The 26,142-nt window shown below is 43.9% G+C and overlaps 1 protein-coding gene across 1 annotated transcript in view; it reads left to right on the top strand.

The window, feature by feature from the left end:
* Positions 1 to 19,650, top strand: part of grm1b (glutamate receptor, metabotropic 1b) — a 25,398-nt gene extending 5,748 nt beyond the window's left edge. The window contains exons 3-8 of the mRNA XM_076299938.1: positions 2,106 to 2,341; positions 5,524 to 5,770; positions 6,063 to 6,231; positions 8,301 to 8,427; positions 15,881 to 16,808; positions 18,780 to 19,650. Coding sequence (XP_076156053.1) covers positions 2,106 to 2,341; positions 5,524 to 5,770; positions 6,063 to 6,231; positions 8,301 to 8,427; positions 15,881 to 16,808; positions 18,780 to 19,650 — 2,578 coding nt within the window. The remainder of the gene's footprint in view (positions 1 to 2,105; positions 2,342 to 5,523; positions 5,771 to 6,062; positions 6,232 to 8,300; positions 8,428 to 15,880; positions 16,809 to 18,779) is intronic.
* Positions 19,651 to 26,142: the final 6,492 nt, after the last annotated feature.

A 26,142-nucleotide genomic window follows, 5' to 3' on the forward strand; every position in this document is an offset into this window, starting at 1 on the left:
AACACAAAACAGGCAACAATAACAACAAAAAAACACAACTGCCTTAATTACCGTAAACAGCCACTCACTCGTAGCTGGTGTCTAGTCATCTAAGAATAGGCTGTCCTTGGCATACGTTAGGTGAGGGTGCTGAGAGCCAGATGGTAAGACTCTCGGACAGAAATGAGTCTCCAGAGTGAGGGAGATCGGGCTCCAAAAAGCTGCACTATGCTATCCAGCAAAAGGGCGCGTGTGCTTGATAAAGTAGAACTCATAAAGGCATGTGAGGAAGAGGACGCTAACCATGTTTACTGCTGCCTCCTCACCTTCTGTCACTTAGAAAATATGGCCGATGGACGCATCTAATTTCATTTTCTTTAAAATCACTCCCGGGGTGTAACCACCTCACCTTGGGCGGTAAATCAGTGAGTGTGTTTTAACGCCGATCACGGCCCACCTCGGTGGGGGAGAGTGTGCAGGGTTTTGATTGGAAACACTTCCTCTGGTTGTGAGACAGCATGCCAGCCTTGCCAGAAAATAAGGAGGTACTCTCTGTGGCTTGATAAGATTTTAATGAGTGTTTTTCTTCAGGCATTGTCCTTCGTGGAGAACTGCCTAGTTAGCGTCTGCATCTTGCTGATATTAGATGTTCCAAGCAGATGGATCGGCAGGGACCGCTTGAGCCCCTAATCGAGGCTCATTGTGCCTCCATGAATTGCAGAACTAGGGAATGGACCAAATCGGTGTGACAGTGTGAAACTTTCCTTTTTCTATGCACAGAAACGACTGAGATTGGAGTTTTTTGTGTGAAGTTTTGATTTGTTCCAGTGTAATCCCTCAGGGAAAGACAAGGGAATGGAGGGGGAGAGGAATTTGCACAGAAGAGGACCCATTTCAATGTTCATGGTGGAGCCAAACAGCTGTCAGATGGCTTCGCTCACCCAAACGACACCACTGGACAAAAAGCCCAGCTGTAAAACTTGTTCCAATATTTCCAGGATCTTTGCGGCGTTCTGTGAGGTTGAAAGGAAAACACTCCCAGATTGGGGGCTGTCAAGGCTGACTTTGTGAGCTTTGAACAGAAGCCCTTTTACAAACAAAGGGCCTGTGATCGCTCAATTCAGCCGAGCCCAGAACATTCATGCCCAGTGAGATTGTCTCTCTGTCTTATCCTGTGTGGGTCTTTGTGTGGGTCCCCATGTGAGTGTGTGTGTGTACGGTATCTGTCTATGTGTGCCTGTGTGTGTGTGTATGTGTGTGTGTGTGTGTGTTTGTGTGCCTGTCTGTTCATCCCTGTGTGTGTGTGCCTGCGGCTGTTTCTATCTGTCCATCTCTTTGATTGTGTGCATGTGGGTGTGAATGACTGCTTGTCCATCAGCCTGTCCACATTGCACTTGTGTGTCTGTGTGTGTGTGTGTATTTGTGTGTGTGTGTGTGTGTGTGTGTGTGTGTGTGTGTGTGTGTGTGTGTGTGTGTGTGTGTGTGTGTGTGTGTGTGTGTGTGTGTGTGTGTGTGTGTGAGTGTTTGTGTGTGTGTGTGTGCGTGTGTGTGTGTGTGTATGTGTGTATGTGTGTGTGTGTGTGTGTGTGTGTGTGTGTGTGTGTTTGTGTGTGTGTGTGTGTGTGTGTGTGTGTCTGTGTGTGTGTGTGTGCGTGTGTGTGTGTGTATGTGTGTATGTGTGTGTGTGTGTGTGAGAGAGAGAGAGAGAGAGAGAGAGAGAGAGAGAGTGTTGGTGTGTGCGTGTGTGTGTGTGCATGTGTGTGTGTGTGTGTGCATGTGTGTGTGTGCACAAGAGGTGTATGTTAGGAAGGCGTGTGTTACTCTGAGCCTGAGTGTAAACCTCAGGTGTTGCCACCACGCTCGTTCGCTCCTCTCCCTCTCTCTCTCCCTCTCTCTCTCCCTCTCTCACTCATCACGCTCAGCTCTGGGCACCTCTGATTTCTCCTGCATCGAGCACAAGCAGGAAAACATAGAACTAGGCCAGCGTTCCCGAGGGGTGTCAGCGAGCCTGTCCTGCACTCGCTTCTAATTCAAAGGCTTGCAGGTGCTCGGTACCGACGTAGATAATTAGTGCGTAATTACATTCTAACCTTTTGACCTGTCCGACCTCTGACATTCCCACACAGTGATGGCTGGGCGGACCGAGACGAGGTGGTCGAGGGTTACGAGCAGGAGGCGGTGGGTGGCATCACCATGAAGCTTCAGACGGAGGAAGTGACCTCGTTCAACGAGTACTTCCTGAAGCTAAGGCTCAACACCAACACGCGGAATCCATGGTTCGCTGAGTTCTGGCAACACCGGTTCCAGTGTCGCATCCCAGGACACCCACAGGAGAACACAAACTACTACAAAAACTGCTCAGGTAACAGAACCAAACACTGAACATTGCAGAACTTGGGTCCAGCAACAAATACAGTTTTAAAGGTTTTAGAACATGCAATATTGCTCTTATACCTGCAACACCCTGACTGCCCCATGAGGCTGGCAGAGGTATTGCAAGTGTAAGACAATATTCCTGCCCTAAAACCTTTAAGATTTTACGGCTTTACCTGCATAAATGTCTATTGTAAACATGTCATACAAATAACATAACATGTTTTATGTCTGTTTGTCTCCCTTCAATACTCTGCCGACAAAAGGTGATCTAGGTAAATTGAATTTTTATGCCACATTGGTAATAGTATTTCACACGGACCCCAAAATAGATCACTTTATGCTCTAGATCACTTGAAACAATGCTCAGAAAGCATGCTTTCAAAACAGAGAAAACATCACACAAGCTCACACTAGAGACAGGTCTGACAGTCTGAAATATATTTACGTTTCTGAAATATTTTGACACAAATATGACTGTTTGGGCTTGAGGCCTGTACATTAAAGCAATATCAATCACAGAGAGACTAGAAAGCCCGATGATTTTAGTGCTGATGTGTAAACGTAAATATAAACAGGCATGTTGAGCACATTTTACCTCATGAAATAATGTACACGTAGCATACGCCCTACTGTTTTCATCTTTATCTTGTCATATTAGAGTAATTAGCCACCGGCACCCACCGGCACCCACCGTGTGCTTTCCATGTATCTTCTCCTCTCTTGAAAACAATCCTGTTTTCCATCTTTTCTCTCTTACTTCCCACTCTTCTCCCGTTGAACACGAGGCCACTCACCCCTCTGCTCTTGTCCACACTAAAGTTGTAGCTGCACCAGACACATCTGTGAATAGTTCTATAACAGATATGCAGTCATAGTCTCCTGTTCTGTTGCCTTTATTATGTTTTTTGATCTAGAGCTCCAAGATGGTAAGTGTGTTTTCAGATGGGCTACACTGAACCACTTCACCTCAGGAATATACATAGAGGTCGACTGATATACTATAAGTATCAGTTTAGTGAGAATTGTTTCTCAATTGTACGATATGGATTGCCAAGTAGCAAAAGCTAATGTAAGATCCTTAGAGAAAGATTAGTGGAAGATTGCTTGTTGGATCAGTTTAAAATAGTAAAAGGGATCTTTTATATCCAGGTCCAATAATATATATATATATATCTGTTGACCTCTACTATATGCAGTTATTGGGATGTTAATGTGCACTGTTATGGGAACGCTCTAAGATAAGGTTTCGTTGACACGTTTTGTGTATGTTGTTACACGTTTCTTTTGGAGATCCCAATAACATGTGTATGATGCACTGCAGTAGGCGTCCACTGGCTGTGTTGCTCTTTGCATGTGGGGAGGATCACTGGATAGAGTTATGATGTAGAAGACATGATCATATGTGTGTGTGTCTGTGTGTGTGTGTGTGTGTGTGTGTGTGTGTGTGTGTGTGTGTGTTTATGGGGGCACAGAGCTGGGCACATGGTAGTTCTGCCTGTAATGAGGACACACTCACATTAGCACAGTCTGATCTGATTCGGATAAACGATAAACACAAGATGATATCGGACATATGATACTGTGGGATGAAGAAATGAGGGAAAGATTAGACTTTGTTTAAGAGCTCTAATACAATGTCCCTAATGAGAACAAATTAACATTGTATACTTGAATCCTTGTCTCTGTTGTAAAATAGCATGTTAACAGAGAGAAAATCTGAAGATAAATGTTTAAAATGAATATAGATAACTTGCGTACACTTTTAGCACAGACTTCATGTTTTAATCACTCCTCTGCATGATGGTATAAAAAGGAAAGTTCAACCAGTTCAACCACAGTGACTCATCCATCTGTATTCAAATGAATGTGCACTCATTTTTATATATACTGTGTCAATTGTTACTTTATCTTCAGAGTGTGGACTACAATGAGGTTTCTCCTCTTCTCTGAGAACAGGCATTGGGTTGATTTGACCCGTTTGCTATCAGTGTATCTGCATAAGCAACTTTGCCCCTCTGCTGTCCTCAGGGATTGACATAATCAAGTTTATTTAAAAGGAGGTCGCCTACATCAATAAAGTCTTATGAAAAATAATACATCACAGTTTGCTTTGAAGATTTCAGAAAGTAGGGCAGCGACAACACTGCATGTCTTGGTCCATGTAGCACTTCCCCCACCACACCCCACCCCCTGCGCTTGCTTCCCAGAGTGCAATGCTTTACTGTAGTTGATATCTGGTGTTAATGGGGGTATCATTTGTAGATCGCCTCTGCCTATTAGTATTCATTCGATAGAAGACATTATGGGTACAATACTCTGGAGGAAGAAGAGAATACCTATAGTATTTTATGCAGCAACTTGTGTGGAGAACTGTCATACAGTGTGGTGTTGGAAAAAACATAAATCACACAAATATCAGCTAAATGCTTGTTAGTGCTTCTAGCCGGCTTGACGTCAAATAGGCTCGTTAATTGATAGGGTGTCCTTTGAAAGACCTCTCTGTTGTTTTTTCGCCCTCTGTCTTATTATTTTTTTCCCAGACAAAGCCTCGGGACTCACAAAGGGGGGGAAATGAGAGGGGGGCGGGGTAGGGCACAGGAGTACACAAATAAATGTTTAATATGCTTTCTCAATTAATAATAATGTCACCATAATGTCCATTACTAATTAAATGCTGAGTTGGGTCACAGAAACGGTTTTCCTGCTCCATGGTAACAAGCGTGCCTTTGATGCGCTATTTTATGGCTGCGTCTCCTTTGATGCGCATTCCCACAGAAAGCAGTCCAGTGTGCTCTGCTGCCCATGGCTCCGGCATAACACCAGCTCTTTGGACACCCTATCATCACCTCTTATCTCATTTGCACACTGTAGCAGCATATGTTTTTTTGGCTGTGTAAAGAAGAGGCTTGAAGCTGTACCCTCATTTTAACCCCCCAAGGTTAAAATATCGTAGAAACCTTTTTAACCGCGGTCTCCTCATTAATGTGAACTAATACAGCTTTTGTCTTTTGTTGATCAGATGCTATAATTCTGCAGTGTTTTTGCTGGTTTTATAGCATGGTATTGTTGTGTAACCAAACATGGGTAATTATGCAGTATTTTAAAAAAAACATACAAAATGTCACTCCTAAGCCCCAGTTCTAATCAGCATCCTTGTCTCCTTGCCAGGTTACGAGAGCCTGGAGGACAACTATGTGCAGGACAGTAAAATGGGGTTTGTCATCAATGCCATCTATGCCATGGCTCATGGCCTCCACGACATGCACCAGCACCTGTGCGATGGTGAGGGTGGACTGTGTGAGGCCATGGACCCCATCGACGGCAGCAAACTCCTCGACTTCCTGCTGAAGACGACCTTCTCGGGCATTTCTGGGGAAGACGTGCGGTTCGATCAGAATGGTGACTCACCTGGCAGGTGAGTTTGGGGAAAACAGACATTCAGGGATCTGATCACATAGCCTGGTATAATTTGATCCAAATTCACCTTATAAATAACGCCTGGACTGGGAGTTGTTTCCAGTTGTTGCGTATAGACTTGTGAAAATGTTGAAAATAAAAACATTTGTGTCCTCTTCATCATTTTTATTGGACAGAAAAGGCCATTTTAAAGTTGAAAACACCATGTATGTTACCTTTGTAAGTGTTTTGCCAAAAGTCGAGTTAGGAAGTATCCATGTGTTGATGGCACATCGTTGTCTCCCCATCAGGTATGACATCATGAACCTGCAATATGCGGATGGAGGTGTTTTTGACTACATCAACGTGGGCTATTGGCACGAGGGCATCCTGAGCATCGACGACACCGTGATCCAGATGAACCGCAGCGAGATGGTCCGCTCAGTCTGCAGCGAGCCCTGCTCCAAGGGCGAGATCAAGGTAAGCCCTCGGCTGCCCTTCAGCCTGTGGACCTCCTGAGGTTCTGCAATCCTCCAGTCTTAACCCTTGCTAAAGATCCTTTTAGTCTTATCCCCCAGTCATGCTGCTCATTGCAGTTTTGCTGCACCTTATTCAACAGAATCCTTCTAGACCTTTCCCTGATTCAGCTAAGCCCCTGGAAAGCCCTGTGGAAAAGCTAATCTGAAAATGTTCTTACATGTTGAATTTGTTGAGCAAACAATATAATATTTAGTTAGCTCTTCAAGAGGACAATTTATTTGAGTCTGTGAAAATCTAAATCTAAAATTGAACGCATATAGTTTTCATTTGTATACTTGCAGTTTATTCTGTGCTGAAAGCAGAACAATTCAACAATTCAATCCTCTCCATAGAAAAATGTGCAATGACAATGTGCAATGACGCAATGACTACTAGCACACACAACCTTACAGTGTTGAAAAGTCTATCACTTAAACAAGGCTGTAGCCATGGAGTCAACATTGGGGGGACGATGTCTGTGTGTTTGTGTGTGTGTGTGTGTGTGTGTGTGTGTGTGTGTGTGTGTGTGATGTGTGTGTGTCTGTTTGTGTGTGTGTGTGTGTGTGTGTGTGTGTGTGTGTGTGTGTGTGTGTGTGTGTGTGTGTGTGTGTGTGTGTGTGTGTGATGTGTGTGTGTCGGTTTGTGTGTGTGTTTTGTGTTCAAAAACACTTGAGCAACATCTGCATGTGCTTTTTGGGTATGCCTTTGTGTGGCTATATTACTAGAGCAGAGCAGCTTAAGGGGGGGGGGGGGGCAAGATAATGCCAATTGGGTAGGGATAGAAGTTGCCATGGGGTGAGTAAAGGAGAAAAAACTAACATATCTAGTTAAAAAGTGTCATAGCATAGGGTGCAATTGTTTTGGTCTGAATATAGTTTACATGATCACATAAGATAGTGATAAGAAATGATATGGCCTTGTATTATGTATTCTAGTTAATAATATTTTGTAGTAGCTAGTAGTTAAGCACTACCCTAGTTCAACTTAAAAAGAGCACTGATCAAATGCTACAGGAAAGGAATGGTGGAGAGAGAAGGCAGTGCGTAACTTCTTTTATAATTTCATGGTATTCTATAACTTTCATGAGTAAGCGATGGCTCAAGAGAGGATTATTGTGCAAGTCAAGTCACTTAACTGAGATAATTTTGAGCAGTTTTGAATATTGGAGGGGATATGTCCCTCTCAAAGTATAATATGATTACAGCCTTGCACTAAATACCATTGCTCTGTCCCTGAACCTGCAGAATTACTTTGTCATGACTCTCAGGCTATGCAATCATGTAGTTATGGCTCAGTGGAGATCAAGGTCATCGCCAAGGTTAATTGGCCTTGTTCTCCGTGGTTCACAGCATTTCACTACCCTGATCCAGACTGAGTTCATTAACGCAACCACGAGGTGTGTGAAGTGTTAACTATTACAGCTCAGGGCTTGATAGAATAGAGAATAGAGGGGAAGAGGGTAGGTACTGTAGCAGCAGGCAGGGGCTGCATTTATATTGTATTCATCTGGGAAGCCCTTTTTCATCAGAGTGAATCAGAGTAGATGTAGGGTACATGATTATCAGCACTGAGGTTCACCAGTGGAACTACAAGAGCTTAGGGTCAATGTGGAGAGTATGTAGCTTTTTGTCACTCCTGTGCTACTTATGTTACACAGCTATTACACTGTAACTGCTATAGTTACATAGCTATTATACTGTAACTGCTATAGTTACATTGCTATTACACTGTAATTGCTATAGTTTTATAGTATTACATGCAATTACATGGTTAATGTATAAACAAGATCTAAAATAAGATGGGTGATCATGAATGCATATCACAATCTTGATCATATATTAATCGACAAATAATTAACCTCATTTGAAATGCTCCAGTTTATAAATGTGTAAAAGTGACGTGGATCTCACCATATCATTTGTTCTAGAGTATACTAGATAACAATGCACTCAATGACAACAAATCCTCCAAAGACATGGTAAGCATTGCAACGTTGAGTAAGCTTCTGATGCCTTGACTCTCCTGTGCAGGTGATAAGGAAAGGGGAGGTGAGCTGCTGTTGGATCTGCACCGCCTGCAAGGATAATGAGTACGTCCAGGATGAGTTCACCTGCAAGGCCTGCGACCTGGGCTGGTGGCCAGACGAGGAGCTCCAAGGTAGGCTACAGCAGAGCCACACCTCTCTCTCTCTCTGTGTGATTGGAAGGATGCCCATTCTTTATGTCTGACTCCATCTGTCTCTCTATGAACGTATGTACAGTACTTACTTTTATTTCTTCTTTTTTTCACTCTGTCACTTAATTTCTGCCACATCCTCTCTCAGTCTCTGCCAATGTATCCCTCCAGAGTGCTTTTAGGCATCTTGATACTTTCACAACTGTCATGCTAAATCCATCTGCATCCATTAACAGCAAGTCTGTGTTTCGAAAATTACCATAAGGAGCTTAGCAGCGCAGTTGTATTTTCTGGTGTTTATTGCCTGCTGGGACGATTGTCCTTGTCACTTACTTGTGACTTGATCCAAAACGTTGTCCTTGGAACAAAATCTCAACTAGACATTTGCAGCAGTGTTATTGCTATGCTGTCACTGAAAATGTTCCCGGTGCTCCCGTAATTGGACATAATATGCTGAAAGCCTGATCTTGGGACAGTCTAACGTGGCACACCGCTGCCCCTCGTTTCAGTTAGACACATTCTCCCAGTGACCTGAATGACTCACACGAATCGCTAATGATTATCTTGGAAAGCGTGTGAATGTGTGTGTGTGTGTGTGTGTGTGTGGGGGGGGTCTTCAGCCGTGAAGCGGGGCAGACACACAGAGAGAGGAGAGGAGAGGAGAGGAGGGAGGGCATTAGGCTGTCTCTCTCCATGTGCGATAGTTCCAGCCTACGATTAGCATGGCCAGCCTCTAGGTGGTGAACCCGTAATGTCCTATTTCTAGAGCTTTCCCATGGCACTTGAAGGCCATTCATCATCGTCACGGAGACTCTCCCTCCCAGCCTCCTCCTGCTCCTGCTCGCCTGACAGGCCCACTTCACACTCCAGCAGCCTGTCCTATTTTCAAAGGCCCTCCATAACGCTCAAAGACAATGCAGCATCTTTACAGGATGCCCTATATGCATAGGTGTGTTCAGCACCATCTTGGATCTCCTGTATAAGAAGCCAGCGTAACTTAGAGGGGTGTTGCAGCAGATGTATTCACCAGAGTTGACCCTGTCAGAAGGGATGTCATTTGCAATGCGGGCCACCTGTCACTCACCTCAAGGGTGAGCTCTAAATGACAGAGACAAAGCATGACAGGTGCAGATCAAACGGTGTGGCAAAAAGGAAAACAGGAAATCTATGAGGAATACAAATCTGGCAGTGATACAGTGAGAGAGAGAGTGGTGAGGCAAACAAAGGGGCTGATGGGGATTAGATTAATATTTGGCTTTGACAGCTTGGTTTTTTTTCACATTGTCGCATTTTGCCACAGATTAACATTAGCATTAACATTCCAACATTATTGATGAAAACACTGTGAATCTCAGCTGATGTTACTGACAGGATGACACTATTGTCTGGTTTATTTTAGTATTGTCTGCATCAAGGAAAACACATTAGTAAACATGTAGAAAACATACTAGAACTCCTCTGATGAAGCTCAACTGCATTAAAACATAAAGTCAGTTCAGTCACTTTGAATCCATTAAACAAATAAAGTAATTATGTGGTATTTATGAGCAATTACGTGCCATGTAAATTATTGTATTTAATTAATGTTAATTCAGGAAATGTGAGAGTAAATCTGAATAATGACTTACTGAAATACATTAGCATTATTACAGTTTTTCTCAGTCGCATTGATGCATTTCTTAAATCATCATTAACGTTACATTTCTCCAAACAATTTGTACAGACCACACAGTGGATTAACTGCAAAAGGGTGTAGCCTGCACAAAATGCTTACCGCTTTCATCAGTCGCTTTGGTGCATTTTTCAGATCAGAATTGAAATTCTTAAAACTGCTTGTTCAACTCCATATCATCTTATCAACGCTTTGCAGTGCTTTGTTCTATTTGCTCCATCCATCTGATCCAAATAAAAAATGTGTTCAATAATCCAATTCTCAATTTTTTTTAACTGGTCAGCAAATAGATAATTGCTGCTATTTTCTAAATGTGTCATTAGTCAAGATAAAGAAAAAGACAGAAACTGGATTGGAAACAAAAGTAAAATTCAGTTAATATTGGATTTTTGCCCTTTTTACCGTTTTTGTTGGGGTGAACCACAAGCGTAGGGGGTTGCCCTGATACATATTGGCGCGCGGTGTTGGTGATCACATTTTATCAGCGGATGTAGAGATGGAGGCCTATCAAACACAGTTCAGCTTGCATCAAGGTGCCAAGCAATTGATAATGTCAGTTCGAGATCAGAACTTCAGATGCAGAGGGAGACATTGCTGCATCCTGATACCTATGAGTACGTGTGTAGAATGTTCATGTTCTGGGAGGCTTTGGAGACCTACATGATCCAATGGACTTGAGCCGTAGCCTATAGCAATGTAGGCTATTTGCTGTTGAAATTAATAAATAGATTAGGCATATACTCACTGTTGTGTCTTCGTTTAGCCTAATGAAACATAGTCTAGCGTAAAGTGTTAAATAGCAAAAATGTCCCATGTCAAACAGTGCTTGGGGTAGCCTCTATAGCCTAGACTGACGTCGATGGCAAAGAATTCTGCTTTGGGGAATTATTTGCTATGGTATGGCATGGCCATGGTATTCAAATATACTGTAGATATGTTCAACATAGGCTGAAAGTTATGTTTAACGTGCCATCTCCCAAAAATCGGCGAAGTTTTAGTTATTAATCACTAAAGTAATGAGTCAAAATCACGCACAACTTAGGCGGCGCTCTCTTCCACCATCTAGCCTGGCCCAGCTAGATGGTGTTCTCCCCCAGGTGCTCGTGGTTCAGTCCAACCAAAAGCTCAAAAAAGGAAAATTAGAAAATTGACGCATCATTTCAATTTTTAACTTCTGAACAGAAAACCGTAACTGTGCTTAATTGAAAATCAAAATATGCAACAATAACCCATTTACTGTGCCGTCCTAAAGAATGGATAACGGATTTTTAAGCCTATTTTTATATTTTTTCATGTGAATTCTGCAAATAGAACATAGCACTGCAAAGCGTTACACGGACCCTTATGGCTTGTGCACATCATAAAAGCAATTTATCCCAATCTTGTATAGCCAATGCTTTAGTACATCCATGCAACTGATTATGTTTCAGGCATGCAAACTCTGCCCTTTCGGCGAAATTCGCCGTTTTGAATCCAAAATGACTGACTTACGTGGTTTGTGCAGAACCGACGAGAAAATATTTAGGGGGCGGGGTGTCAACGTGAGCTGAGTTTACTATTGTGCAGACGCAAACACATCTTGGTGTTGCCAGAGCGCCATTAAAAAATTCAGCAACGAATGTTAGGCTATGTGCGTTTACTAAACATCAGTGGAAGCTTGTTGCTGCAGAGGCAACGTGAACAGAACGCTCGCGCAGGTATAGCCTCCTTTTGTGAGCGCAGATAGGCCTAGATGCGTCTGAAATGTCAGCTGGAATGTGAGCACGGCGAGGAGAGGTGCCTAGAGATGTCACAGGTGGGCTAGTTGAAACTTTCAACTTCTGTTAGCAAAAGACTTTGAGATTAGTGTAGCAACGTAGCATTGGCGGTTTTGTTTTTATGTTGTTAAAGTTAGCGATATGAGACAGAAATATAGACACAAGGAGTTAATGAATAGGTTACGTGCTGTACTTGGTCTAGATCGGCAAAAGGTGAAGCAAATACACAGACCTTATCAGTATAGAAAAGGCTAATGTGAATGACCTAAAGAGTTAAATGTCTCCTAAACTGGGCTGTGCAAAACGTTTAAAACGAAGTAGCCTGTTCCTATAGGGTAGGCTACAGTTTAACATGTAGTGTGAACCCTATTCACACAACACAACTTTATTGGTTGGTTAAACAAACTAACTAGCACAATGCCACAATCTGTAAGTAACCTAGGCTGCAGGATAACACTTGTTATGAAACAGTGTGCCCTCCACAACACACCCACCCCCCTCTCCCCCAACATTATAAATCAATTGCACCATATTGCTATGTAGCATAGTAATGTTATACACCATTTGAAAGCTTGGACACTTGGGAATCCATATATGAAAACCTTTTTCATGTACAATCTGTATAGTGCTTTACATTGTATCAAATTGCCCTCCGGTGCTTCCCTACCTTCTAGCTGCAGTGTGTATCCTTATCAATAAGATAAATGCAGCAAATTGGGTATTGAAATAGTCACAGGAATCCATATTTTTATCCATTGTTTTATCCAATATTTGTTGTGCAGATGTATAATCCATCTTATCCACACCCATTGAACCAACAAAGAAAATGCAAATACATTTCTGTAATTATTCCATAGTGTAGTCATTCCATCAGAACCTCTGACAAACAATCCAAATAGTCCAGAAACCACACAGTAAGGCTTTTATTGTCAGTATGCATTTTGGGTAACCAAAAGTCCTATGGGGAGTTTCCATTGGGGATTTTACAAAACGCATGAGCATATCTTAGCAAATAATGGTCTAAATGACTCATTTTACATTTTATTTTGATCTACTTTTGCACACGGCTTCACAAGACCTGGTCTAGACACAAAAATGCCCATTCCATAGGAAGTTAAAACATTTCAAATCGATTTTACAAATTAGTCTAGTCTACCCTATTTTATATAATGTTAGTCTGAAGTTTCACCTGGTTTGGTTCAACAAATATTCAAACTTATCATCTTTATTCTAATACTATGCCTACTATGTCTTCATGTCCAATAGGCCTGAAATCTTCAGAAATGTCTGAACTTAAGGCACAGAGAAAAAAGAAAGAAAGAAAACTCATGTAGATTGCTTAGGAGGAGAGGAGGGCCATGCTGAAGCATGCTGCAAAACAGTGCAACGGGCCCCTCACACTTAAGGAGAAATAGGAGAAGAAGACACTTTTTTTATATTCACTTATTTTTATCATACATATGATATTTTTGGCCACAACAAATTTTTTAGTGATTTTATAGTTTGTTTTCTTTGTAAATCTCTGGTTTTGGGCCATTTCATACTCGGTGGAAGCTATGCACTATTGTCACTTCGCGTGCCCTTCTCACCTTTTTCACCCCTGACCAGTTTGCATGCCTGATGTATACATTCTATTTATACATTATGTATAGATTATACTGTCTTTTAAAGTGGGCCTACTGTTTGCAGTTTGTTATCAGACTTTGTAATTCATTGTCATACAGGACAGAAAGACCAGACTGTTTACTGTAACAGTACAGCAGTCCTTTCCAAAAGAAATCATATTAGAAAACAATGAATGTAATGCCTAAATGTTCTGGGGGGAAGAACTAGGCTACTCAACAGAGAATGCATTTTGAATGACATGACATAAGCAACTGGTAATGTGAAAAACAGCAGACAATTCCACCCAAGCAATTGCATGGATGTGTGAAAGCATTTGCTGTTTGTTTGCAGTAATGAGAAATGCAGTTATGATGTGGAGGTTGAATTAGTAGTTCTAGTAGATCTAAGAAATGCACCAAAGTGACTGAGAAAAACTGTAATGTGGTGACTAATAGGCCTGAGAAAACCACAAAATATCTACCTGACCAAACGCTGGAAAAACAACAAAATATCCACCTGAGCAAATACTGGAAAACAACAGAACAAAACAAAATATATTTCACCATTTGCTGGGACAACAGATCAAGAAGAGGTCAATGGCATTTGGTTAAAACATTTACCTTTGGATTGTGCAGGGTATAAATTCGATCAGCAATCTCATCCATTTACATTTATGTTGCATTGTAGCCAAGGAGGATGTGTGTTCAGGAGTGTGAGGTATGTGTGTGAGGGTTACTGTTCTAATTTTTTTCCAGGTTAGGCAACCTACCAAATAAAAATATTACTATAACTAAATAGATAGATAGATAGATAGATAGATAGATAGATAGATAGAAAGTAGAATCTAATTTTTAGCTCAGAATACCTTACCAAAACACCTGCATTGACACAGTAGCCTGAAGGCAGTACACTTGGTCAAAACTTGCCTCAGTAATTTTCTAGAAGAGGAGGTGATGGTGAAGGTGATGTAAGCTGTGCTAATGTCTTGCTAACTGGCAGGTCTCTAGTACATAAATCCTCAGTTAATGTGCTCTGCACACACAAAATAATTGGCAGGCAAGCGTATATGTCTCTTTGGATCTAGCCTTATTTGTTCAAACAGCCTGACCGTGTTAAAACTACTGTTGCCGATTACTGAGCCTGGGACCATGCCAGAGCCTGTTTTCATCTCAGGGGATCTTCTACAATAGCTGTTAGATAGAATATACAGTTTAGCTGAAGTACTCAACACAGCCATCAGTGGAAACAGCCTCAAGTTAAATGTTATTGTCCATTCAGTTACTTTTCCACCAATCATACACTGAATTGAATTAGCCTACATTTACATTTACGTTCATTTAGACACTTTTATTCTAAGCAACATGCAACTGAGGAACAACAATCATGCTACAAGAAAAATAAGTGCAAAGCATTCATTCAGTCAATCTGACAAACTGCAAAGAGAGCAGATAGAATAAGTCCACAGTATGTGTGAGAGCATTTACTGTAGGCCTATTTCATTTAATGCTATTCAAATCGGAACCAGTATTTAACTGGTACATGACCAAACAGAAAGAAACATTTTGTCAGCTGTTTGCTCAAATAGCAATAACAGTATTTGACCAGCATCTGGTCTAGTGGCTGTAGTAGAGCAGCATTAAGGCCGTAAGTAGAGCACCGCTGGTGGACGGACACTCCGGCTCTGTTGCACTCTGCTGCAGTGGCGTCCCTTTCGCTGGGCCGGGCTCCATCTCACTGGCCGGTCCTCCGCGGAGAGAGGACCTGTTTATTTTTAGTTGGACTGGAAACCTACTTCAGCTTTTTGGTGCATTGGAGTGGGCACCGACACAGGCATGGATTTTAAAGCAGAAAAGCAGCGTGGCAATCCAAAGAAAAATTCCACGGCCATTTTTAATTCATGGCCAACTGTGCACGAGAGCGGGTCCCAGCACCCTCCCCGGGCTGCTTCAGTATTTTTGTGAGTATAAATATATAATGGCACTGCTCTCAGCGGGTCATATGTATGGGAAGAGATCCGGGTCTTCTTCAATCACTCTGACATGCTTTTGTCTTCATCTCTGACTGAAAAACATAAAAAATTGACTGAAAGTCAAATGAGACACTTCAGTTACATTTGTCATGATTTTTTTAACATAGACTCCTCACAAGAATATGCCCTACTTGACATCAGTTGGCACATTTTGGAGATTAAAGTTGTATATTTCTCCTCAGCTCTGGAAAATCACTGATGCACTCACTTTGAACGTTGCAATTCACTTCATATTCATTATTACCAAATCATTATTTCATCATCTCAGACAATGTTTATTTATTCATTAGAAACTTTTCAAGCATGCATATTTATGCTTCCTCAATAGCACACCTAAATAACACGTTTCTCTTGTTTGCTCTGTGTGTCCAGTCTGTGAGCCCATCACCCTGCGGTACCTGGAGTGGAGCAATCCTGAGTCCATCGTGGCCGTGGTGTTCTCCTGCCTCGGCATCTTGGTCACCAGCTTCGTCACCTTCATCTTCATCCTCTACAAGGACACTCCGGTGGTCAAGTCATCGAGCCGCGAGCTGTGCTACATCATCCTGGCCGGCATCTTCCTGGGCTACATCTGCCCCTTCACGCTGATCGCCCGGCCGACTGTGGCCTCCTGCTACCTGCAGCGCCTCCTAGTGGGCCTCTCCTCGTCCATGTGCTACTCGGCACTGGTCACCAAGACCAATCGCATCGCCCGCATCCTGGCCGGCAGCAAGAAGAAGATCTGCACGCGCAAGCCGCGCTTCATGAGCGCCTGGGCGCAGGTGGTCATCGCCTCCGTCCTCATCAGCATCCAGCTCACACTGGAGGTCACACTCATTATCCTGGAGCCGCCGTCACCGGTCAAGTTCTACCCCAACATCCGCGAGGTCTTCCTCATCTGCAACACGTCCAACGTGGGCATGGTGGCGCCACTGGGCTACAACGGCCTCCTCATCCTCAGCTGCACCTACTACGCCTTCAAGACGCGCAACGTGCCGGCCAACTTCAACGAGGCCAAGTACATCGCCTTCACCATGTACACCACCTGCATCATCTGGCTGGCCTTCGTGCCCATCTACTTTGGCTCCAACTACAAGATAATTACCACCTCCTTCTCCGTCAGCCTGAGCGTCACCGTGGCGCTGAGCTGCATGTTCACGCCCAAGATGTACATCATCCTCGCCAAGCCCGAGCGCAATGTCCGCAGCGCCTTCACCACCTCGGATGTGGTGCGCATGCACGTGGGCGATGGCAAGATCGCCTGCCGCAGCAACAGCCTCATCAACATGTTCAAAAGGAAGAAGGATGGCTCTGGTACCAAGTAAGTCTCCCTGTCCCGCCCCACCCCAATCTTCCTGAGCTCGCTAACCAGCCAGCCTGAGCAGCGGAGAGACACACCTCACCTATCTGTTGCACCTCACCTATCTGTTGCACATCACCCATTTGTTGCTAGAGACCAGGGCCGTAGTCACCATAGACATTGAGGGGGACGTGTCCCCCCCAATATTCAAATATGACCAAAATGTCCCCCTCAATATTCGGACATAGAAAAATAAAGAAAGAATAAAGCGCTATACTAGGCCTACAGGAAACCAACACGTATCTGAAATGTAATCAAACGTAAATAATGCACAAATTAGTGACCTATGGTTCCAGAGTAGCCTACACCCCTGAGTGGTTTGTCCTTTTGATTTTCCGTTTTTCGTTAGTGGCGTGCGCTATCAAAAGCTTCCATTTACTGCACCCTACTGCGGTGAGGTAGGGCTGTCAACAATATCGCAAAAGCTACCGGTACAATTTTCACAAAACTTCTTGGAAAGGTGTAGCACAGGCTAAGGAAATCCCATACATGTTTGGAGCCGATCAGACTGAAAGGGAACATTTTCCATATTGTAGCCTGTTCTCGCAATGATAGTGAAAGTGAAACGTTTTATTTTAAATGATGAATTTGTGCAAGCCTGTGTCATTTCTTTCACGTCTTTCAACATAAATAATGCATTCATATGCTAGCAGTAATGCCAGAAATTACAGTGTATAGGCCTCTTAGAAATTATTGTGGCATCTTGCATCTTGCGGGGGGGGGGGGCATCTGTGTCCGTCAAAAGTTTGGAATAACCTAATTGACTGACCTAACTAACGACTTGTTTGTGATTTTTAATAATATTTCTGCATGGTAGGTATGAAATTCTGTTTGGGGGTCCCTCAGACCCCACCACAGATTTGGTCCCCCCCAATGTTGACATCATGACTACGGCCTTGCTAGAGACGCACCTCACCTATCTGTTGCTAGAGACGTACCTCACCCATTTGTTGCTAGAGACACACCTCACCTATCTGTTGCTAGAGACGTACCTCACCCATTTGTTGCTAGAGACACACCTCACCTATCTGTTGCTAGAGACGTACCTCACCCATTTGTTGCTAGAGACACACCTCACCTATCTGTTGCTAGAGACGTACCTCACCTATCTGTTGCACCTCAACATCACCTATCTGTTGCACCTCAACATCACCTATCTGTTGCACCTCACCTATCTGTTGCACATCACCCATTTGTTGCTAGAGACGCACCTCATCTATCTGTTGCTAGAGACGTACCTCACCCATTTGTTGCTAGAGACACACCTCACCTATCTGTTGCTAGAGACGTACCTCACCCATTTGTTGCTAGAGACACACCTCACCTATCTGTTGCTAGAGACGTACCTCACCCATTTGTTGCTAAAGACGCACCTCACCTATCTGTTGCACCTCACCTATCTGTTGCTCACCCGCTTGCTGCTGATCCTCGGGGAAGCAGGTTGGAAGCTCCTGATTAAGTCAGGCTGTGCTCCAGACAGGGGTTAGGCCTCTTAAGGTCAGGCCTCAATTAAAGTCTCCCGCAGACATCTTTCATTGGCAGGGTTGAATGCAATTAAAGCCCAGATGTCCCAGGAGGACGCAGCAACAGGGTTCAGGCTGAGCTGAGTTTGAGTTATGGAAGTTTTTCATCATTAATTAAAAGTAGTTTGATGGAGTAGAAACTCCACAGAAGCTGAAAATTGGATCAGCTTACCATCAATTATTGACCTGACACAGTCAACTTCTAAACAAAACTTCTAAATAAATAGTGTATGTCAATCTTTTTGTGTAGAGTTACATTTTATAACTCATTACTCAATAGTATTTTGTGTGAGTTCTTGCTGGACAGCAATAAAAAAAGTATTATGTTTTTTACATGAACCAGAAATGTTTTATGTCTTCACCTTTCTGGGTTCCTGTGAAATAACAGCTGTCTTTATTCTGTTCATAGTTCTAATGGAAAGTCTGTGTCATGGTCTGAACCAGGTTCAAGACATCCTCCGAAAGGAGAGCACATGTGGCACAGACTATCAGTTCATGTGCGGAAGCCCGAGACCAGCTCCAATCAGACAGCAGTCATCAAACCCTTAACTAATACCTGCCAAGGCTCTGGCCTGGACTACTCAGACCTCAGCACCAAGACTCTGTACAACGTGGCTGAGGAGGAAGAGGGCGAGCCACTCCGATACAACCCCCCTCCGCCTAGCCCCCCCATGACGGCCCTCGTCCAGCCGTCGCCCCGGCCGCCACCCCATGCGCAGCAGGCGGTCGGAGGAGGGGGGGCAGACCTGGATCCGTTCTTCGCCCCCGAGCTGCCTCCGAGCAGCCCCCTCCCTCCCCCCCTGCACCTCAGCGCCCACTCCCCGCACGAGAGCGCGTCCCTCTTCTGCCCCAGCCCCATCCCCAGCCCCAACCCCCACCGGAGCGACATGATCAGTCTGCCCGGCAACGGCGGCCGGCCGGTCTATCACCAGTCCCCGCACCTCATCCAGTCCCAGCCGCTGCACCTGGGCGAGTACAGCGAGCCCACCTCCCCGCTGGAGGACGAGGAGGTGGAGGGCGAGGGGGAGCGCTTCGGCCTCCTCCACGGCTACATGTACGACAACGCCCAGATCCACGACGAGGAGGAGCTGGTCAACATCAAGATGGCGATGGAGGATTCGCTGGCGCTGATGCCGCCCTCCCCTTTCCGAGATTCGGCGGGCTCCGGGAGCCCCATGCCCAGCTCGCCCGTCTCGGAGTCGGTGTTGTGCACTCCTCCGAGTATGACCTACGCGTCGGTCATCTTGAGAGACTATAAACAGAGCTCCTCTACGCTGTGAACTGGGCAAGATCTCCATGTGTTCAGTGCAACGCACCATTTCATTTACCCTCTGTTAGAAAGTTCGGAAAGGATACTACAATCATGATCAGAACAATATAGTGTTTACAGAAACCAGCTGAACTTTTACTCACAAGATCAGACTTTCAGCCCCAATGAACAGTTGTCACTGCGCCTCTCTTTTGTTTCTACCCCTTCTTTCCCCTTATTAATTGCCTCTCTTTCGTTTCTACCCCTTCTTTCCCCTTATCAATTTACACCTTGTCAGAAGTTTTAAGCTAGAATGATGCATAGCACTTATTATTTCTTATGGAAACATGCACAGACATAGTCATACACCATCATTTCCTGATAATAAGACACAAATACACACTCATATGCATACTCACATAGGCATGAATATACACGTGCACAGAGGGGCATTCACACATACACACACACACACACACACACACAGTCACAGTGACTCACAGACATTTGCAATTCATAAGTACATACACTGCACACATATTTCACACATATTTCAGACAGATTAGGGCTCAGTTGTGACCGTATTTCTAGTAGTTGAGAATGAGACATGGGTCATGAAGCCTTTTCAGGACACAGTATTAGTAGCAGTTGCAATGTGTTCATGAAGTGTGAAGAATGATTGGGTTGGGCCGTGTCTGTTCCAGGTTGTGCTATGTATGAATGTTCACTGTCATTTATATTAAAGGACGGAACCTTTCAGAACCAAACGTGTGAGTTAGATTAGGAGTAAGATAAGGATCGACAGATAAGGATTATATTAGTTGCACATATTCAGACACAGCCATTTTTACTTTTTATGATCGTAAAATACAAATGATTTCTTAGACATGCTATCCTCTTTTTGAAAAACATGATGGCTTTTTACGAAAGGGACAGTTAATTCCTGTGAAAATATTTCATATGAGAATGCAAAGATGCGCTGTATAAAGAATTTTAATCTGTTTTGGAAAGTGATTATTACATTCGGTGCAATAACATGATTCATTTTCAACAAAGTGAAGGAAGTAAACAGTATATATTTTATGTAAACTGCTTATAAAATGAATACTAAAACTGAAACACCAGTCTGTATTGAAAATATAGCATCACATTCTTTTGAAACAATGCCAACTGTACATGTGGTAGCAAATTGGGGTATACAGTTTATAGAATATAGTATACATGCCATTTAGATAAACATTACAGACATGGCAAACTAGAGATAATGTTTAAGTGCCAACCTACCTACTGTCAATGTCATTGTTACATTAATTTATCTAATTTATTTTCTAACATTTGTAATATTATGATACACATGAGATTATGGTTTCTTCCTAATTGTATGTTTTTAATGAGATTTCTGAATATTTTAAGATGATAATAATAATAATATGAATATTAATACTGACTTGTCATAAAATATTGAATGTATAGGCTTGTGTTGGGGTAACTTTTAGGGTATACATTAAGTAGTGTTAGTCTGAGTCAGTATCTTAGTTGTGAAGATGATATATTAAAACTTAATCAATGCTATGATGATTTTGTAAAATAAATTGATGTGTAGCCTATCAAATCTAGACTCAGTAATAACGCCATGTGTTATTGAAAACATGGGTATTTGTATAATTTCAAGAGCATCACCACCTTGTCATAGCTATGATTAAAAATTAAAGTGTTTTGTCAAAGTAAATGATATTAAATATTTTTTGTAAGATTTCGTCCTCAGGAGTTCTTATCAAAAGCTGTTATCTAACGTCTTCAAGTCATTTAAATCATACTGTATTTTTATTGATTACTTAAGAGGTGCTGAGAAGGCCTGTCCTTGTTTGAGTTATGCATCCCTTCAGATATCCCCAAAGGTCAACAAAAATCAATGTAGTAAAAGTGTGCTGACTTGTTTGGAATATTAAATCAAGAGATACCAATCAGCCATCATTTTGATGCAGAGCTTGTATTTAGCCCTACATTATGCTAGTTCGTAAAATGTGATTGTATAGGCCTTCCATTGTGTTAACTGTCTGATCAATCCTGGAGGGCTGGGTTGATCAGAGGGGCACAGATGTTTGGCTCCATTGTGTTTTCAGGGCCCTCCTGATAGCTGCTTCTTGGCAGAAGACAAAAGGTTGAGCCGAGCTGGCCTGAGGCTCAGCCTGGAGGGTTATGGAGCACGGATAAAGCCAGGGTCAGCAGGTGCCTGCGCGCGCATGTGAGCGACAACAAGCCTTTGCTTTTTAAAATGTGTCGGCAAAAAGCATCTGCAGAACCATACGAATGCCGAGACTATACGAATGCAATTGAGTGCGACAACAGTGGTGCTGAGGCCGAACCTATGCGCAATTTAGCTACATTTCTCCGATGACTACACACATAATGGAACAGTGCTTAGTCGACTTTAAACAGACCAATTTAAGCACAGCGTAAACTGGTAATTGCCAGCTGTAATTGTAGTCACGGAGCATTGTGGCATGTAGCGAAGCCCCTTAACTGTGTAGCAGTAATCTCTACGTGCCGTCGGTTATTAAGCCTGGGAAAGACACATGCAGACATATTTCATCACAGTGCTATTACGGCACCGGAGGCCAGATGTTCTTGTGATGCATTAGGAAGAAAATCAAATGTGACAGGATTTGTAATGATCTCCCCGTATGTGCGAAGGCAGGGTGGCTGGGCTGCATTTATATGAATGCAACTGTCCTGATAACATTCATTGTGATTAACAACAGTGCTCTGGTATAGGACTTTAAACCAGATGCCCCCAAAAGAATGTAAGTCTTTGTTCTCAAGCTTTATTGCTTCATTATTTGATCAGACAGCTGTTTCAAAATCATGGATCCCAGGAGGGCAACATCAATGCCTTCTTGAAAAAAAAAAAGTCTTGAAGTCACATTTGTAATTTTTCACTTTTTGCATTTCTCTTTGGCAAGAAAACAAATCAAAAGGGAACATTTGTTGGGTCAGAGCAGGTAAATAGGCCTTCAAATGGTGCAAGTCATGCAGGCGTGTTAAGAAATTCCATTTTGTACCAGAAAAGTCACGCTTCACTTGGTGTCACAATGTGTTTGATGCACTTTCATCATCGCATGTCCTTGACCTGGTGTTCCCGATACCTTTCTTCAGGTGAGGCTTTGGTTTCCTGCTGGGCCAGTCGCCTTGCCCTGCTAAGTCGGTAGATCTGTTTCACTGGAGATATGAGAGATCGCAGACTTTGTGTGTTTGTGGGGACCGGAGTGAACTCAGGCTGGTGATGATATGTGTTGGTGTTAGAGTTACCAAAGGCTGTGTCCGGCACATTCTCTCCACTGTCACCTCTCCTCTCTCTTGGACAGTTTCCATGGAAACACACCCACTGTTTTTCCTCCCGTCTCAGAAGGTATCGTAAGAAAGCATGTTTGGGCTTTTTGATTAGGATTCTCTCCGCCAATTAGCTCCGGCACTGAAGTTTTGTGTGTTTGTGTGTGTGTGTGTGTGTGTGTGTGTGTGTGTGTGTGTGTGTGGCCGTTTAATGGCAGACAGAGGCGTTGTGTAGTTGTGCGTTTCAGTGTCTGCCACACAGATGTAAATGAGCTCATAAAAATCTGCACTAATTCCAGAAGTTTTAGTCGGGATCCTTAGACAGGATAAGCTATCGGGGACAGTAAATGTGTGATGAAGACTGATGTACCCATTTCAGTGAGCCATGTTCGAGAGGAGATGCAGTTACTGGGGAAGACATATGCACACACACGGGCGGAGTGACCCTACTCCTGGAGTGTGATTGGTTGGGAAGGCTTGTGGTAAACGTCATGATTACTTAATGAGAGTGTCTGTGTGCGTGTGTGTGTGTGTGTGTGTGTGTGTGTGTGTGTGTGTGTGTGTGTGTGTGTGACTGTGACTCTTAAGTGTCTTCATGCGCTCTGAATCCTGAAATATACATGCACTTGGAAAGGGGTGCCTGAAATATTGTAAGAATGTGCTGTCAAACCCTGCCAGAAAGAATTGCATTAATAATAGCTTCATCTCATTACCAAACACTTGAATACAAAGTAAAGTTTTTTTTTTTTTTAAAGAAACACTGCTATTTGTGTTTTGTCCTTCAAGGTCAAGTCTATTCAGGACATTGTCCCGAGTTGACGGTGTGCACCACTGTGCAGCCAAAGCCAGTGTTTCCCCATGACTGCTATGAAAACAGACATGGTGAGATCTGAGGTGGAGGGAGGAAGAGGAAAAGCCGAGTGGAGGAAGGCCAGTGGCAGCTCTGTGACTGCGGGGGGGGGGGGGGGGGGAAACAGCTTCATCCTGTCCAAGACAGGACAAGGCTCTTTACTGGCACAGGCTGTCCCTGCCGGCGGTGCCTTTGTGTGGGAAGAGAGTGGAGTGAACTGGGGGTGGGGGGTGGGGGTGGGGGTGGTGTTGGTGGTGAGGGCCTGGGGTTTGTCTGGTCGTGACACATGATTAACACTGCATGTACTGTGCCCGGCATTGCTAGCACCCACAATACCGCCGCCTCCCCATGTGTCAACTTCCTTACTGTGAGACCACAACAGGAGCCCACACATCAGAGGAACTGCTGTGCCTCTCGTGCGAAGCCGCTAGCTTGACCCGCAGACCGCCCTCCTCACAAATAACCACTGGAGACAGTGGAATATGATCATCATAATGATAACTCCTTACGTAACTGACAGCGTTTCATTACATAGTCAGATGATTACGGACCCGTAGTTTTTGTTAGGAGTGGAGAGAGTGAAGTTTCATCACTACTATGTCTGTTCCTCCTCCATGGTAACTTTTGCTCACTCAGGACACGGTCAAGACACGGTCAGATGTTCCCTTTAACTACTCAGGTGACCGTAACGGTCCTGTGCCTATAGGGAAGCCCGGAGGATATTGATTGCGGTGCTGGCGTCCCCGAGGGTCACTGGTGACCCTGCTGCCGAGGGTTGGACATGTGACGCTAACAGGAAGTGACAGCTCGGTGGAAAACAGTCCTGTCCAAACAGAGAACCGTTTCCCCTCGACCAACAGTGCATATACTGTAGAGAGGAAGTGCATCACAGCCTGTGATAATAGGAAAAACTGTTCAAATATGGTGAACATGTTACATGTGGAATCCACCGACAATTGGCTGTGTACTGGTAGCTGTGGTTTACCGGCAAAATTAAGAATATCCAGACCCTTTTCCTTAATCCTTCATGGTTGTATGGTTCTACATGGTTGTACAGTAGTGTCTATTTTGTCGACAGCATCTCATTTGCTACTTTCCAGAAGATAACAAAGCAGAAATATTCCTCCATTCATTATTTAGCGCCGAGATTTCCCACCACCTCAGCTGGGAACCCTCAGCTGAGAAACAAAAAGTGAATTTTTCATGAATGACAATGAATGGCAACACACTGACATTATAGGAGGAGGAAGATGAGGAGGAGAAAGAGATAGGGAGAGAGAGAGAGAGAGAGAGAGAGAGAGAGAGGAGTGAGCAGGAAGAACAGGAAACACTTGAGTGAAATAAAATGAGAATTGGGTGAAATGTGACGGCGGTTTCCTGGCCGCCACTGTCTGGGTCCTCTGCACCTCTATCTCACCTCCCACCGCCACCTCGCGCCCCACACACCCTCCCACCCACACACCCACCCCGTCGTGTCTCCTCCAGGTCTGTGTTGAGTGCACCTCTGCCTTTGTGTTGACAGCGTACACCTTGAGGGCATGGCAGACAATAGCGTGGAATATTCATGGCCTCTCAAACGAAACGGCTCATCCCCTCCTCACTCCTCCCTCTCACAGTGCGGCAAGAAAGAGGGATGACAGAGTGCTTTTATCTTAGGCAAGTTCTCTCATTCTACCACCCTCTCTCCCCATCGCCCCGCCATCACCCCCCCCCCCCCTCTTTTTTTTTCTCTCTCCTCCGTGTCGATTGCAGAGAGTGCTTTGACAGTTCAGAGGCGCGATGGCCGCTCGGAGTTCATAAATGAATCACACTTCGGGGCGCTGGCTTTGAGGGGGAGAAGAGGAGGAGGAGGAGGAGGAAGAGGTGAATGGGAACAGGGTTCAGCCGCCGTAAGGATGTGAAACTGATGCTTTGTATTAGCCACCGCGCTTTCATCAGTGGGAGAGAGAGAAAGAGAGAGAGGGAGAGAAGAACCGCCGAAGCAGAGCCAGAACACTCTGTTACTCAGCGTTTTAACCGTTTCATGCTCTCCACTGGCGTCTGAGTCTCAGGGCGTTGATGGAGCCGCTGGAGTCGGTGTGCTCACCCATATCTGACAAGACGAGCTGCAAAGTGAGGAAAGGGATGAGGCACAGAGACAGAGGCTGGAGTAGGTGCTATACACCAGAACAGACAGAGACAAGGGAAGACCATTTATTATGAACAGTCTACTGTGGACGTTTGACCCATTTAGGCCAGTCATGGTCATATTATTAAGTCATAATTATGAAAAATAATGAGAGACATTTTTGCAACTCATTTCCGCCTTTTAGAAATGCAACACAAGGGATGTTAAAATGCACC

This window comes from Alosa pseudoharengus, unplaced genomic scaffold (genome assembly GCF_046254945.1).
Source record: "Alosa pseudoharengus isolate Yale_2024_CS ecotype anadromous, Long Island Sound unplaced genomic scaffold, YU_APseudo_1.1 YU_APseudo_1.1_scf_22, whole genome shotgun sequence".
NCBI classification, from domain to species: Eukaryota; Metazoa; Chordata; class Actinopteri; order Clupeiformes; family Clupeidae; genus Alosa; species Alosa pseudoharengus.